The following is a 16,123-nucleotide window of genomic DNA, read 5'->3' as shown; positions in this document are numbered from 1 at the left end:
ATATGACAGGGTGGTGTGTACTCCCATTCAAAATAACATTTTAAAGCCAATTGCATTTTGTTATCGAAAGAGGTATGGTTCAGATGTCTTGAAAATTAATATCTATGGAACACCACCCTATTTGTGCTGCTTTATCCCCAGCAATATTATCTTGCTGTAAGAATCTGAAATTTATATTAAACTCAGGGAATGTGCATTAAGTGTCTGTTTATTGACTTCTCTATAATGTTTTACTAGAGCACTAGCTTTCTAGCTAATGGCACAAAATTAAGACCAGCCAACAGATTTTTAAGGCTGGATCCAGACTCCTAGACCTGGGCCTATATAAGCTTGGGAAATTTGTTTAATTGCTCTGTGTCTCAGTTTCCTTTTCTGTTGAATGACAGAACAGTGCCTTCTCCAGATTTTGACAACACCATGTGACAATCATCATAATAATATAAATAAGCACATTGAACTCCGGAAAAAGACCCAAGTGGTGAGGATGGGGATGGAGGCTGCAGGCGGACAAAGGATTGCACAATAGAAGAGGCTGAAAGACGGTTCAGGGAAGTTGCAGGTCAGGCAGGTTGTGGAGGCTGGTGGTTCAGACAGTTAGATTCTATACGTTCCAGGTGAGGTGATTCAGACAGGTCACAGGTCAGGCAGCTGGCAAACAGAGATAAAGAGAGAAAAGAAGAGGAAAGGGACAAAGATAGGAACATACAGTATGGGGGAAGGAGAGAAAATTAGGAGCAGGTGAGAAGATGCTAGGTCAGAGAGGTAAGAGGCTTGGGGCAGTCTCCCCTTGTACCCCAGAGATGACCTGAGCTGATTATCAGAGCAAAGTTTTTTCGCACTTTGACTTCTCTTCCTCCCTGAACTAGAAAATGGTTATTTTCACTTGCAGACCTCAAACTACATATTTTTCCCTCATGAAATCTGAAGGTTTTATATGTGAAGAAGAAGGCAAGGTGTCATGTAGCTGACAACTTGGAAGGGTCAATAGTTGCCCCTTACAGATCTTAGAGTTGGCCGTATAATTTTGCCTTCTCTCTGAACTCTGAACAATCCTGGTTGCTATAGAGGGCAGGCAGCATCATCTCCACTGAGAGATGAGCGCCTTCTGTGTGTGGGGCACCAGATGTCAGGCGTGGCCATATTCCCAAGCCTAGCATGCTCTCAAGAAGCCCTGTGCTTGCTTTCAGGCCCTGGAGCCTCAGCCTGCTTTCCCGGCCCTGAAATTTAATCCTCCCCTTACCTCTACTCAATTTGTAGCACTGGCAGCAGGGTAGGATGGAGGTTCTCAATCCTCTCTTTCTTCCTACACATGAAATAGTTCCTTCTGTTTTAATATTTTGTATCTCTTCACTTCAGAGGGCCAAATAAAGTATCAAAAATAACTAACACACAGCATACATATGTTCCAGAAATGTAGCTGTGTTTGTATAGGCTATTGAAATAGGGTGGGAGTGTCTTCCTTATAGCACTTTCTCTGAGATCCTGGAAGTTTCTCAGGTTCTTTTTACCACTACCAAGGCTTTTCCCTGCTTACTGGTAGCTGTGGTCTCCTTGAGATTGAATGTGAATGCGGACTTGAAAAAGACTAGTCTAGTGTGCAGTCTCTTAGGACATGTTATTGACCTTGTGCCGTATGCTGGATGTTTATAGAGGCAGGTTCAGCAGTCCCCACTCAAAATAAACACAGTTTATTTTGAATTTCACAGAATTTCCATAGTTTTTCCAGGTCTCAGTCCTCATGCCCTCCTCTCCTCTATCATGATGCACAATAAATAATCGGGATAGGGGAGTTGGTATCCTACAAAGATATCCCACCTTTAATCTGGAGATAGAGATATCTGCTTCTAATCTGGGGAGCGTTGTCTTTGGAAATTTAATGTTGTGCATATCTTGTGACATATAGCACCTGGCCATTATTACTTGGGATTGTAAGGTAGATTTTGGTGCCCTTAATGCTTTGCACCAGGGATCTCACAGATAGCCATCTATGTTCTTGGCAGATGATATGACAACCAGAGTTGTACTAAATATAGGTGAAAAGGTGAAAGAAACCAGCGTAAAGGACTAGACTGTCCTGTATTACAAAAGGGATTCCAACAATCATTGGGTATTCTTGTGGGTAGATAGAAGGAAAGATAGAATCTTAGAAAGCTGTGGCAGTGCATAACCATGACAGCAGGGTATGCGAAGGGATGCAAGCCAGGGCATGTTTGAGGCAGCTCGTCCATGCTTAATCTACCCAATTTGCTCTGAGTATTCTCCCCATACATCGTTCTTCTCAATATTCCTTATCTTGGGACTTAGACTATGGAGCAAACAGAAGCCTTTTTCTTGGACACTAGTGCACTACCAAGGAACATCTAAAAATAAAAAAATTTTCTTTGGAGAAACAGAAGGTATTTAGCTCATCTGCTTTTACAATTGGGAATTAAGAATAGTAAACATAAGCTTTGCTAAAGTAGTTAAATAATAAGGGAAAGGTATTGGGAGAGAAGAGAGAGAGATGATAAGAAAGAAGGAAAACCGAGGAGAAGAGGGAGCAGGAGAGGGAAGGACAGAGGCTAAAGTGCAGAGTGTGGGAGAATGAGGGGAGGCGCACAGATGGGCCACAGTCGAGAGTGTGACTTCAGGGCCAGAGATCTGAATTCTAAATCTGTGAAAATCCCACATCAAATATCATGCTTAGCTGGTGGAATATTGAAAGGATCCCCTGAAATCAAGAATGAGACAATTCAGCTACTATCACTGCTTATTATTTGACCTGATATGGGAGGTCTTAGCTGGTGGAGTAAGGCCGGAAAAACAAAATGCAGGTGAAGGAAGAAATAAAACTTAACTCCTCACAGATGACATGATTTGTGTGCACAGAAATTCCCCAAGTGACTTCAGCAAGGTCTCTGGTACAAGGCCAATATATAAAAATCATTTGTATTTATGTGAGTACAAATAAAGGGAAATGGAAATTTACAGGATTTTGTGTTAGCATAAAAAACTTCAGATGCCTTTCTGAGCCTCATTTTTCTCAAGTATAAAATTAGGGCCATAAGAAAAATAATAACAATAACAATAATTGCAGCCCTAGTAGCCGTAGCTGGGATTTGCTGAGTATCTACAATATGGCAGACATTGTTCTAAATCTTTACATGGATTGTTTCTTTTAACCTTCACAACAACCCTTTAGTGTTTGTTATGAGGATTAAGTGAGGAAATGTATGTAAGACACTTAGAAAATTTCCTTGCATATAATAAATGCTCAATAAATTTTAGCTATATGAAGACAACCATTATTTTAGAGAGATACATAGACTCAGTTGTTAATAGAACTAAGCAGCTATTTGGTTTAAGATTTGTAGAATAAACAGTCACACATTATTGTTGTTTTTAAAAATTTGAAGTAGCTCGTTAATTCATTTATTTAGCCAGGCACTGCTCCTGGGTCTAGAAATACAATGTGTAAGCAAAATAAATAAAATCCATGCCCTAATGGAGTTTACAATTCATGGGAGAAACAGATTAATCAAATGCTCTCACAGCTACGAGAATACAGTATAAAGAGGAGTTATGAGAACATAAAATGGGGGTACCAGGTCTGGGCCACAGAACAAAATATATTTAAAAAAAAATCACAGGTGAGCTGAGTTCAGAAGGGTAATTGGGACAGGGGCGGGGATAGGAGAATGTTCCCTGGAGCAGAAGCAGTCAGTTTGAAAGGGGTGAAGGTTGTAGGCAGAGGGAAAGCTTGGCTTGTTTCATGGACTGAAAAATGTGTGAGTGGCTGGAGCACAGAGAATGGAAGGGTTGGGGGATGAGCTGTGGCTGCAGAGCAGGACAGGGGATGATGAGCCATCGTTTTCACAGTTGTCCTAAGAGCTGTGGAATGTACTGTAGGGCTTTATGCAAAGGAAAGGAATGGCTTTATGCAAAGGAATTAGTTCCCTAGGACTAATAGGGGCTCCCTGAGCCTTGGCATTATCTCAGAGAAGGCCTGAGGCAGATCAGAGTTGGAGCCTTCTGAACTTTCTTCCACTTTGATGTTACAGAAACTAGCCTGTAGGACCTCCAGAAGGGACAAGAAGGCGCTAGTGGTTTAATCAGAGGGGAATGTGAAGTTGGAGGGCAGTCCCACAGTCTGACCCTTTGTACTGAATGGGGGTTGAGGAGCATGGGCTGATGGTGGCTGTGTGTGTGTGTATGTGTGTGTTTGTGTACACATCACCCTCAGCTCAGATGGTAGGCTATCTCTCTCATTCTCCCACACTGTCTTCTCTTGTTCTCTCTCTCTCTCTTACACACACACACACACACACACACACACACACACAGTCTCTCTCTCTGTCACACACACACACACACACACTCCAGTGTCCTCAGCCTGTGCCTGCCTCTCTATTAGCCTCCTTGGTGCAGTGGAATGGGAATGGGGACTTCATGTGCTGTCTGAGTTCCCTGCAACTACTAGCCTCTAAGGCCAGGGTGATCTGAGCATGGGAGCTCTTGAGCACTACATCTCTCTCCTTCCCTCATTCCCTGCTAAGAGCCTGACTCTGTCCTGTCTTTGCTCCTACAGCACTCCACTTCGGTGAGCATCATGGGCTTTTCCAACACACTGGAGATGGAGCTGTCATCTACCAGGCTGGCAAGGACCCTAGAGCCACAGATCCAGAGCATGAGCAGCCTGCCTGCTGCCCCTTCCCACATGGTACCAAGCCTGCTGAGTGGCACCCCCACAACTGTGTCCAGCCTGATGAGCGTTCAAAACCAAGCAATGCCCAGCCTGACAGTTAGTCATCTGCAGACCATACCCAGCCTTGTGCGTGGCACACCCCAGGCCATGCCCAGCCTGATGAGTGATTCCTCCCAGGCCATCACAAGCCTAGCAAGTGATCACTCGCAGGTCAGGCCCAACCTGATGCCTGGTCCCACCCAGGCTATGCCAAGTCTGGCAACTTGTCCTCTGCAGAGCATGCCTCCAGCTTCTGACTTGCAACCGGAAACTGGGTCCAGCTGCAGTCCTGGCTCTGGAAGAGCTGTAGGGAGCCTGTGCCCTGGAGATGGGGCCGACTCCTCTCTTGCGAATGCCCAGTGTAAGGTAAGTCCTGGGGAAATACCATTCCACACCCTCTGCTCCTCACTGGGCAAAAGGGTAGCCCCTGTGGATAAGACCCTACCTGGCCTTAGCTTAATAGCTCTGACTAGTAACAGGAAGAATGTCTGATTTTTTTGATTCTTGTTGGTCTTTCACTTTTGAAAGATGGAAAATGAGGATTCTACCCTCTTCACGGACTCTCTGGGACAAGACTCCAGAACCCCTGGTCTGGATGCTTCCAAGGATTTGGATATCCCTTCAGAACTGGAGGAGCCAATTAACCTCTCTGTGAAGAAACCCCCACTGGTCCCAGTGGTCAACACATCCATGGCTCTGCAGCAGTACCGGAACCCAAAAGGTGAGGCTCCAGTCAGTAGCCTGATTTTTGTGCTGCCCACAGACGTGAGCTCAGCACTTCCAGGTGAGAGAGGTCAGGTGACAGGCTTCAAGCATGAGGAAGCAGTGTTTCTCTCTCTCTCTGCTCAGCTCACTTCTTCCCTCTAGAACTGACTTATTAATACCTGTTCTGTTTCCCTCACTATGGCCAGGGCTGATTTAGGCATGGCCAAGACTTAGCTTCGTGTAATATTCCCATGCAAAAAATTCTGGAGGTCTGGGTTAGAGGTGGGGGAAGCAGGAAGAACTCATCCCACAAGCGCTAGCCTTGGCAAAATATTTTAGGGAACAGAGCATGTGTGGCTTTGGAGTCAGGTAGATCTAACATAGAAAACCAGCTCTGTCTTTTTATGTTTGACCCTGCATGAGACTCCTAACCTTTCTGGGCTGGTTTCTTTCTCTGTAAGTGGGGCTAACCATACTACTTCATAGACTACTGGGATATATAACTACAGTGAGATTATTTGATGACTTTCTCTGTAGTAACAAGAATTTACCTTGTGCCCAGCTGTCATCTAGATTTATGTTGTGCCTCATAGTAAAGGGAATTTGGACTGGTGGAGACTGGCTCTGATTCTCCTCTCAGCTACCTACACCCTTTCTCAAATGGGACTTGCCTTTTTCTGTAGTAGGCGAGGGCTAGTTGGGAACTTTGAAAGCAACTGCCAAGTGAACATTTGGGACTTTTTCTGTTTAGTGTATGATGTGTGTTTAGTTTGTAATGATCGGTCTATTTCCCATACATCTAATAAATGAAAATAAAATAATTTTCCCCTTGTTTCTTTCCCCTGACTGAAAGACTAACTAAACAATGATTAGTTCTTATTAACTGTGTAATAATGGAAACCTGAATTTTAAGTAATTAAATTTTTGGACTGTGCTTGCCCATGGAAAGTGCCTAGGACAGTGCCTAGTGCTGAGTGGGTGCTCACTAAATGCTAGTGTCCTCCTTTCTCCCCACACTGCCTCCTGGCCATCTACACAGGCTCTACTGCACTGCCCAGGGTAGGGCCACGGGAGCCTCTTGCCCATGGAGTATGAGCTAGATTCTCAGGCAGTACTAGAATCCCAGAACTTGTCAGAAAAGGCAGAGGCTGGACAGAATGACCCCCGAGAGCATATAACACCAGTATATGAGGAACAAGAGATTTCTGATCTCATTTGGAAGGTGAGAAGCTGGCCCCTCAGCACCCAACCCAACACTCACCCATAGGCAGCCTCTGAGAGTTGTCTGTTTGTCTTTTTAAAAGAAGGTGGCTTCTTCCCCTCTCAGGAAGAAGAGCCACAGTGGGATTGCCCCCATGATGAATGATTACAGTGTGAGTAACAGTTGTGTGACAGGTGTGTGGCCAAAGGTATGAGTAGCACATATGAGTGGAAGATAGGGTTATCGGACATGTTGTCGTAAATGTATGTCATAAGTATTTGTCTTTTGCCTTAGAGTATGAGAATTTTAAAGAAGGAGCCCTGGAACTGGATGCAAAAAAGAACCAGAATATCAGGTAACAGGCTCTTGGCCCAACCTCCCTCTCCCACCCCCCAGCTTCATGTCCTGGGAGGCTGGCACAGGAAGTTAGCATGCTTGATGACTTCACTAGAAGCAGAAGTTTGCCTGCAGTCTTCTTTAACTCCCAGACCCTCGAGTAGGATCTGTGTGGTTGGGGGTCTGGGATGCTGGTGGGAGGGTATCCTGGCTTCTGCACCAGGGGTCATGTGCTCTGTGTGACGTTCTCCCTCTTTAGGAATTCCCCCTTCTTTGAGCAAAGGGCTCCCCAGGGGTGGGAGTGAGAAACCTGGGCCTGCATGGGTGAGACTGAGGAGATCTTGAGCAGCAGTTCAGTTGTGGGGTTATAGATGAGCTGACTTAGAGGCTGAGGCCAGAGGAAGCTCCCACTGAGACCCAGGGGTGTCTTTCTTGCCACAGGCTCTTCAACAGCAAGCCTAAGATTCCCTATGTGCGACTGGAGCGGCTCAAGATCTGTGCTGCCTCCTCGGGAGAGATGCCTGTCTTCAAGTTGAAGCCTCAGAAGAATGAGCAGGATGGGAGTTTTCTGCTGATCATCGAGTGTGGCACTGAGTCCTCCAGCATGTCTATTAAGGTACCACTCTGCTCTGTCTTCTCCTTGAGCTTGACCTACCTTAGGAGCCTCTCTTCTTTCTCCACTTTGGTTAGAATTTCTGGCTCTGGCCTTGTCCAGAGTCTGAGTGGGGCTGCAGCCTGACCAGACTTGTCCTCAGCTGCCAGGGGCCTGTGAGATGCATATCAGGAGTGAGCTGTCCCAGCATTCTTGGGGCTCAGCTGGCCTGGAATAAATTGGTGCCCAGGGATTGTCAAGTCCCTCCACTTCCTCCCTCCACAACTTGTTGGTGCTGTGCTGACTGCTCAGACTCACTTCTTCTCCAAGGTCAGCCAGAACAACATGCCTGATGCCATCCAGGCCCCAAGTCTGGGGGGAAGAAAGGTCACTGTCACTTCTCTGGCGGGGCAGCAGCCACCAGAGGGGGAGGGTGCATCTCCTGAAGAACAAAGACTCATTCCTCGGGCCCCTGGAGCCAAGAAGGGGCCCCCAGTACCAATAGAGAACGAGGACTTCTGTGCTGTGTGCCTCAATGGGGGAGAGCTGCTGTGCTGCGATCGCTGCCCCAAAGTGTTCCACCTTTCCTGCCACTTGCCGGCCCTGCTCAGCTTCCCCGGGTGAGTCGTGCCAATCCAGGGCCTTTGGCTGCCTAGCAGGGTGATCTTCCAGGGATGACTATTCTGGGCCAGGCCCATGGGGCTCCCTCAGATGGGCTTCCTCCCCTCTCTGGGCCAGCATGGATTGCGGGTCTGTGAGTTAGTGGCGCTACTGCCTTGTGCTTTCTATGCATGGAGAGACAGGTGTTTGAAATTTGAGTGGCTTCCTTTCTTCCTCTGTTCCCAGTTTCCTCCTACACACACGGGTTTGTCCCCATACTCCCCTCTCAGCCCCTTGCTAAATCCTATTTTTTTCTGGATTCTCTCCATCCCTTGAATTTCTTTCAAGCTTGTGGTTAGGAAGCTATTCTTTACAGGGCAGGCCTAGGGACTGAGTCTCCCATACCATTCTCTCTCTCCCCCCGATCTTGGAGAAGAGGGAGAGGGGAGGTGGCTCTGGACTACATGCTGATGCCTAATTTGGCCTCTGCAGGGGAGATTGGGTGTGTACCTTGTGCCGCAGCCTGACCCAGCCCGAGATGGAGTACGACTGTGAGAATGCCCGCTATAACCAGCCTGGAATGCGGGCCACTCCTGGCCTGAGCATCTATGACCAAAAGGTATGGGGTGCTTCTGAGAACAAGGTTTCCTGCCTGGGGCATTCTCCCTTGCCAGGGGCTGAGGCCTTCCTGAGGGGAATGGGAGGCCTCTCCAGGTACCTCTCTGTTGGGCTATACCTGACAGCTTAGCCCATGGGGGTTTTTGTTATGGATTCCCTTCTGCCGGCTGTCTTCCTCTAGTCTGGGAGGCTGCACTGTGCCTTAGCATGGTGGCCCGTCACCGAGGGACGGATCTAACCCCACTGGAGTTATCAGGGTCCCTGTCTTCTGTTCTTGAGGTGGGGCCAGGCCGAATTAACATGCTGCCATTCTGGTTTCTACAGAAGTGTGAAAAGCTGGTACTGTCGTTGTGCTGCAATAGTCTCAGCCTGCCCTTCCACGAACCTGTCAGCCCGCTGGTAAGGAAAGCCTCCTGTTTCTGCAGGCTCTGAGGGCCCTGAGCCCAGGCATGAGTCCAAGTGCTATCCGGGGCAGGCTCGGAGCATGGCCGCTGGACGTCTGATTAGTCCATGCATGGGCTAGTGGGCTCAGCATGGCCACCACAGCCCCCAGCCCAGCTGCTGCTGCTGCACCACACCTGACCTGACAGTGAAACATTCCTCGTTCTCCCTTTTCCTTTGTCTTCTTTCTTCACTTTTCTCCTTACTACCGTTCTCTTTCTTGTGTTCTTTCACGTCTGTTCCAACTCTTTCTCCATCTCTCCCTCTTTCTTACCTGTACTTCCACTTCTTCTCTCTTCCTTGCTTCCCCATCTCTCCTCCCCCAAGGCTCGGCATTACTACCAGATTATCAAGAGGCCCATGGACCTGTCGATCATTCGGAGAAAGCTGCAAAAGAAGGACCCAGCTCACTACACCACCCCAGAGGAGGTGGTGTCAGACGTCCGCCTCATGTTCTGGAACTGTGCAAAGTTCAATTATGTATGTCTTGCCTATTTTCCTCCACCCCTATGTCCCAGTGACCCCAGGACTCATGCCTGGATGGGGGATATCAGGTTTGGTCCTGAGCTGCCATGAGGACGTGGAAGCAGACCTCCTAGGGACTCCCATAGTGAGTGTTTAAAAGCTCTCTCCCACTCAGCATGGGCCTGAGTGTGGGCTCAGAAGGAAGGAAGGAGGGAATGCTAGTGGTTGGCCCTCTGTGGGTAACTGTCAGGGTCACTTCTGCTTGAAGAGATGGTACTAAACTGGTTATCTTAAGTCTTCAGGAGAAAATGTCACATTCTAGACCCACAGGAAACCCAGCCAGGCTTTGTGCTCTCTGCATAGCTCTTGAGGGACATGGAAGAGACGGGGTGGTGGATGAGGGCCAGTCCATCACTGCTCTCCTTCCTCTTCAGCCCGACTCAGAGGTTGCAGAGGCTGGCCGCTGCCTGGAAGTATTCTTCGAGGGCTGGTTGAAGGAGATCTACCCGGAGAAACGGTTTGCCCAGCCAAGGCAGGAGGACTCAGACTCTGAGGAGGTGTCAAGTGAGAGTGGTTATTCCACTCCGCAGGGCTTCCCGTGGCCCCCCTACATGCAGGAGGGCATCCAACCCAAGAGGCGGCGGCGACATATGGTAAGGAGTTGCTGCCAGGTGGCATGCAGGTTGTGGGGCGGCGGGAGGGGGAACATGGGGTGGCCAGGCAGGCGGCACCCAAGCAGCATGCACTGAGCAGCCTGAAGCGAAGCTGCTCTGGAGGCACAGAGAGTGGGCAGAAGGAATCCTCGCTCCCAGCCCCATAGTCTAACAGGAAGACAGGGCAGTGCGGAGCTCATCAAGTCTCATTACCACTGAGGCTTGAAACTGAGAGATGTGGATGCACCTCCCCAGGGTCACTCAGCAAATTAGCAGCAGAATCAGGGCGAGAAGCCTGGTCTCCCTACTCACAGCGCAGTGCTGGTTCTTCTATAGAAGAAGAGAAACATCTGGTCTCAGGCTTGATCTCAAATTTGGGTTTTGGAGAAAGGAGGGGATATTTTCAGCCCCTTGGTGTGGAGAAGGAGGGAGAGGTGTTGTCTGTAGCAGAGAGAGTGCCTCTGACTAGTTTGGTCCCACACATGCAGCCTTGGGACACAGTTCAGTGCTGTGTCATTCCACTGAAATGTCTTGCCTGCCCACTGTGTGCTGGGGTCTGACCAGCCACCCCCAGTTGTTTATGGCACCTGGCCCCCCATGTTTAGAGGCTGTAGCGAGTTTGCTGTTGCATTACCGGGGTAGAGGAAAACACTTTGCCTGGGGAGTCCCAGTCTGGACACTTTGCCTTTGCATGTTAATAAGTACTACATTTGGCCATTTGGATTCTACACACATATATGTATATTTTTTCTTTCAGGAGAATGAAAGAGCAAAAAGAATGTCATTCCGCCTGGCCAGCAGCATCTCCCAGGTGTGAGAGCTGGCGGTACAGCGAGCACTCTGGCAGCTGGCACCCCATCCTGTTGACCACTCCTCCCCACCTTTCAGCTCATTCTCTTCAGATCGTGGATGTGAGACGAGTCTTGTCGAGCTGTGTAGTGCTCTTCTTTGCCGTTTGCATCTTACAACATTCATTTGGGAGCCGTAGTGCATCCACTACAGAGAAGATTTTGGTAATAAACAGCAAAGAGGGAGGTGTTAGTCCCTATTACCAGAAAAATCAGATGTGTGGGGTCCACTTGACAAGACCAAGCCTGGTCAGGCTTGGGAGGACTTAACTTCCACGGTGACTGCTCTCTGCTGAGGAAAGCAGACTTTTCTCACCTTTCAGCGTGCAGGGCTCAGGAGCAATGTATCTGTCTGAAGTCCTCCTGGGCCCAGAAGAGGGTAAAAGAAGGGAGAGAGGTTCTGACATAGGGCAGGCCTGTGATCCCTGGCCCAGCACAGCCAAAGACTGTCACTGTTTGCCTTTGCTTGGCCTGCCGGGACAGGAAGCTGCCCTGGGCAGGGTGATGGAGGCTTCCAGAGGCCATAAGCCTCAATTGGTGCCTATTTGCGTTCTAACGGTTTTCAGGGTATTTATTTCTTATGCTCCCTGTCCCAATGTTGACTTAGGTGGCTGCTGTGAAAGTGTGTAGGTGGTGTGTATGGCATTTTTGATGGGGCTGGGTGACTGTGCAGGGACCACTGACAGCTTCAGGCTCAGACTTCCCTTGCAGGCTTAGGAGATGTCAACTTCAGAGCCTGTCCTCTGTGCCACTTCCTTTGAGTTAATAACTCTTTAGTGTCAGAACCTGCCTTCGTAGAAGTGATTGTCCATGGCCATCCCTTCATTAGCTCCACTCCGAGGTCTGGAGTCCGAGCTCTGCTTGGGTAAACCTGAAAGTTGGGCTAGGCAAGGAGAGTGACCCAGAACTGGCTTGCTGTGCTAGGCTTCTCCTCCGTCATAGAGATCCTAGTTCTCAGCCTCTCCACGTTCACAGAGCCAAAGATCAGAAGTGAGTTCTCTGACTCTCTCACCCCCAGGCTGTCTGCAGCCCCCCAAAAGCCAGACTCTACTGGCAGCCCTTTTCTGTTGGAGGTTGGAGAAGGCCAAAGGGACCGCCAGGAACCCAGTGTAACCATTCATGGGGGAAGCTCTGTCTAGAGTGGAGAAGGGGAAAACTGACAGGTGAGAAGCCAGTGTCCTTCAGTGACTTTGAAGCAACTTCAGGACATTACTTCTCTGAGAATGCAGAAGGAAATGTCCTGGAAGTTACGGGAATAGGAATAGGCAGACACTGTGGGGTCAGGATACTTCCTCAGCCATGACTTGGTTGAGAAGAAGGACCCTCTTGCTGATGGTGTTGGGGAGCTGCAGACCTGGGCTTCAGTGGGCTGGCCCAGAGATACCTCTTTCTCTGGTCTGGCCATGGCTTGGCTAATGCCAAGGGAGTCTTAGGCCATGGCTTTATTTTTGCTAAGAGATGAAGTTTAAGGAAGCTGTTGTTTCTAGGGCTTTTGTTAAGGGGAACATTAAAAAAATAGCTCAGAGAAAGCTCTGCTTTCCTTGTCAGTCAGTGGTGCTGCTCATTTCCTTTGCCACCCAGGCTGAGAGGCCATCCTTGGCAGGCCATTCTTTCACCAGCACCTGCCAGGCTCTCCTGTGCAGACAGGCTTCCATAATCCCGTTTCCCAGTTTTGGGTAACTAAGTAAGTCTTTCATGCTCCACTAGCCAGGCAATCTTTAGACCTAGCCCTCTGCTCTTTGGGGTTCACGTGACTCTCTGGCTTGGGCTCTGGCCACTTTCCTTTCAATGTTTGAATCGTTTTCTCTGTTTAGTTGACTCAGCAAGGTTCACTCTGTAATTACCTCATGATTTCATGCTCTAGATCATCTTTCCTTTGTTGTGACCCCAATTCCCTCACCCTCCCTGAGTGAGACTCATGGTGCTTTGTGTCAGACAGCCAGGTGAGGGCTGTGACAGTCTCAAACCTGACTGAGATCCTTCCACAGGAACAACCAGAGACCACAAATGTGAAGCAGAAATGTGGGGCTAAATGCTTAGCTCCCCTCCTATTAGAGAAGCTCCCAGCTGGGTATAGCCTGCTGAGCCAGGGCATCTTAGTAATGTAGTAGAGAGTCACGTATTCCTTTCCTACTGCAGAGACCCTGCATGCTGAGAGGCCCACTTTCCACACCTGAGCAGATGGAGGGTATCCTCCCTGCAAGGGTGCAAGGCCCTGGCCCACCACACCACCCCTGCCCTTCTTACCCCACACCATTGCCCTCCCCCAGGCTTTTCCTGTGTACTCAGCACCAATGTTTTGTGTCATGGTTTTGTTTTGTTTTGTTTTGCATGCAGAGAACAGAACATGACTTTTTAGAAATTAAAAAAAAAAGCTGCTAGCTGAGTGACTGACTTCAGTGGCTCTTTGCTGACATCGGAGCTGATCCTGCTTTTGACTTCCATAATGGCCCCTTTTGAAGTCAGTCCAGTCCTTTGGCTCTTGATAAAGTCGTGAAATGGAAATACAGTGAGTTTCGGGGCCTCACAGTACAGAATGCAGTTCTGGAGAAGTTGGGCTCCTTGGATGTGCAGAGAAACAGGAGAGCCGGGCGGCTTCCCTGGAGGCGAGGAGATTTTAGTGCACACATTGCTGCAAGATGAATTGCAGAGTCCTCTTCCAGAACGTGGGCAGGCTGGCTCTCCCTAACTCCTAATGATTGGCAACTATGCCCTCTGCAGGTCCCCCTCCCACAGTGGCAGCTGCTGGGCCCTCTGTAAGCTCTGTGCCAGGCAGGCCTTGCCCTCGCCTTCAGATTTGGTGGGTTCTGACTCCGGTGCCCATTTCTGGTGACAGGTCTTTGCCTTGCTCCTAAGACTTAGACCCCTCCTTATTTGTTCCTGGGCTCCACTCTGCTCCTTCTCTCACTCCAGGATGTCACCTGTAGTCTTCCCTTCTGAACTCCCCAACCCCTGCTGGATCGCTATCCCCTGTGCTTCCTCTTCTCCTGCTCCCTCCTTGCTGTTTGTTTAAATGCCTGCTCCCTGACCTCCTCTCTTTGTTCTCCCAGTCTTTCAGCCTTTTCCTGGGCTTCTTCCTTGCCCCACCCTGATCCTGTGGCCCATCTCGCACTGACCTTTTTATCAACATCCTGAACTTACTTATCCCCTCCAACTCAAAACTTCCCCTGAACCTGCCAACCATTCTCCATTTTCTGCATCAGCTTATTTTCTGCTCTGTCCTCCTGGGCTGCTAGACCTGACAGATTCATAGTTGACACTCTTCGTTGGGCTGTCAGCATTGGTTGGGATATCTTTGACATGTGATTGCGTCGCTCTCTGTCCATGCCCTGCCCTTCATCTTTGCTGTCTACAAATGACTGACCTCAATGCCTGCTCACAGAAAAGTCCCTAAAGCAAGAACCTCCTGGCCCATTTCCTCCTCTGTCCTTCCCATCTGTCTGTGTCTATATCCCTCCTCAGGCCCTTCCCTCTTGCTCCTGTTTGGTGCTCTGTTTCTTGAATCCTGCTGTATGGCCTCCAAGACTTTGCTCTGCCCCTCATCCCCCTGTCCCACTTGCTGGGATCTTAACTTCCCTCTCCACTGGCTGCTCCACATAGCCTACAAACAAGTAAAGGTTTCCCCAAGACTAAAACAAAACTTCGAGTCTGTTGCCCCTTATACATTTTCCTTATTAGCCAAGTTTCTTTAAAAAAGGATTTTTTCCATTAATTCGTTTCAGTCGTTCTTCCACAGTTTTTCATAAAAGTCACCAGTGACCACCCCATTGCCAAATTGAAAGACCTTTCAGCCCTCAGCTGTCTGGAACTCTCCACAGCATTTCACACCATGCATCACTTCCTCTTTGAAACAGCCCCTTCACATGGCTTTCATGACACCATAGGTCTCTGGATTATTCTCTTACCTGTCAGCCACACAGGCTGAGCTTTTTTTGAAATCTTGACAAGGGAACACATCCATAGTTTTTTGTGGTCTCTCCCCTTTAGGAATTGGGCAGTCAGGAGGAAGCACAGCTGCTCTGCTCCCCGTCCTTTGAGTCTCCTGTTTTCCTTGAGTCCGTTTCTTCCCCTGGACTCAGTTCTCTCCATGCCAGTCATGTTTATGAACTCTCCAGGAAGGACAGCATCTGTGAGCCCTTCCCTCTGCCTTTCCCAGTGCAGCATGGAGACACATTTTAGCTATGGTCACCAAGAAGTCCCATCTAAATCAGCCCATGAATGTGGATTGAGTCTTAACAAGAAACAGTTTGGTAAAAAAAAAAAAAAAAAAAAAAAAGAAACAGTTTGGTAAATGGGATTCCCAGGCTGATGGGCAGCTCATCACCCTGATCCCCATACCAGGTAGAGGCACTTGGGATTATGGTAAAACATGTTGCTGTGCATGGTTCAGTGAACTCCGAACCAGGAGGAGGATCGGGTCAGGGTGAGTGTCTGCCACTGGTCACACTCTGGTGGAGGGAAAACTGAGAAGTTCTGTGATTCATCACTTGCTTGGGGCTCCCCTGAGGTCATCCTGGCCTCCTTTAGCCAGGTCTGTAGTGATCATCACCACCTGCTTGCTCCAGTTGTTCCTAGAGCTGGAGGTACCAGTCGGTTGTTTTCTTGGAGGGAGAGAAATATAGTAGAAACTTCTTTGATCTGAGATGCTGAACACCTAAAGTTCACCTCTACCAGTTATGAGCTATGTGACCTTGGGTACAGTTTCCCTTTCTATAGCGTTGGTGGGGTGGGGAGGGTTGAAAACAGTGATCTCTCAGAGGCTTTGTAGCTGGAAAGATGGTGATGGTGATTCTAATTCTAAAGCTCAGGCCACACAGGGAGCAAGGGAATGTTGGGGAATCTTAGCCAAGGCAGGACAAAAGGACTCACAGGCCAAACTGAGATGATTTGAGGAAAGCAGCTTTGAGCTACTTTTTGAGCCATATGCTCATTCCTCAAGCC

The 16,123-nt window shown here is 48.7% G+C and overlaps 1 protein-coding gene across 3 annotated transcripts in view; it reads left to right on the top strand.

The window, feature by feature from the left end:
- Nucleotides 1–11,397, top strand: part of TRIM66 (tripartite motif containing 66) — a 52,897-nt gene extending 41,500 nt beyond the window's left edge. For all 3 annotated transcript variants that reach the window (XM_039244610.1, XM_039244611.1, XM_039244612.1), the window contains 10 exons: nt 4,568–5,089; nt 5,252–5,444; nt 6,924–6,984; nt 7,407–7,581; nt 7,888–8,177; nt 8,650–8,776; nt 9,100–9,174; nt 9,544–9,696; nt 10,116–10,334; nt 11,092–11,397. In XM_039244610.1, the coding sequence (XP_039100541.1) occupies nt 4,568–5,089; nt 5,252–5,444; nt 6,924–6,984; nt 7,407–7,581; nt 7,888–8,177; nt 8,650–8,776; nt 9,100–9,174; nt 9,544–9,696; nt 10,116–10,334; nt 11,092–11,151 (1,875 nt within the window). In that variant the 3' untranslated portion in view covers nt 11,152–11,397. The remainder of the gene's footprint in view (nt 1–4,567; nt 5,090–5,251; nt 5,445–6,923; nt 6,985–7,406; nt 7,582–7,887; nt 8,178–8,649; nt 8,777–9,099; nt 9,175–9,543; nt 9,697–10,115; nt 10,335–11,091) is intronic.
- Nucleotides 11,398–16,123: the final 4,726 nt, after the last annotated feature.

The sequence above is a fragment of the Hyaena hyaena genome, unplaced genomic scaffold (genome assembly GCF_003009895.1).
Source record: "Hyaena hyaena isolate Hyena2069 unplaced genomic scaffold, ASM300989v1 scaffold_245, whole genome shotgun sequence".
Lineage (NCBI taxonomy): Eukaryota > Metazoa > Chordata > Mammalia > Carnivora > Hyaenidae > Hyaena > Hyaena hyaena.
Note: the sequence above shows the minus strand (reverse complement) of the source record. Positions and strands in the feature narration are given on the sequence as shown.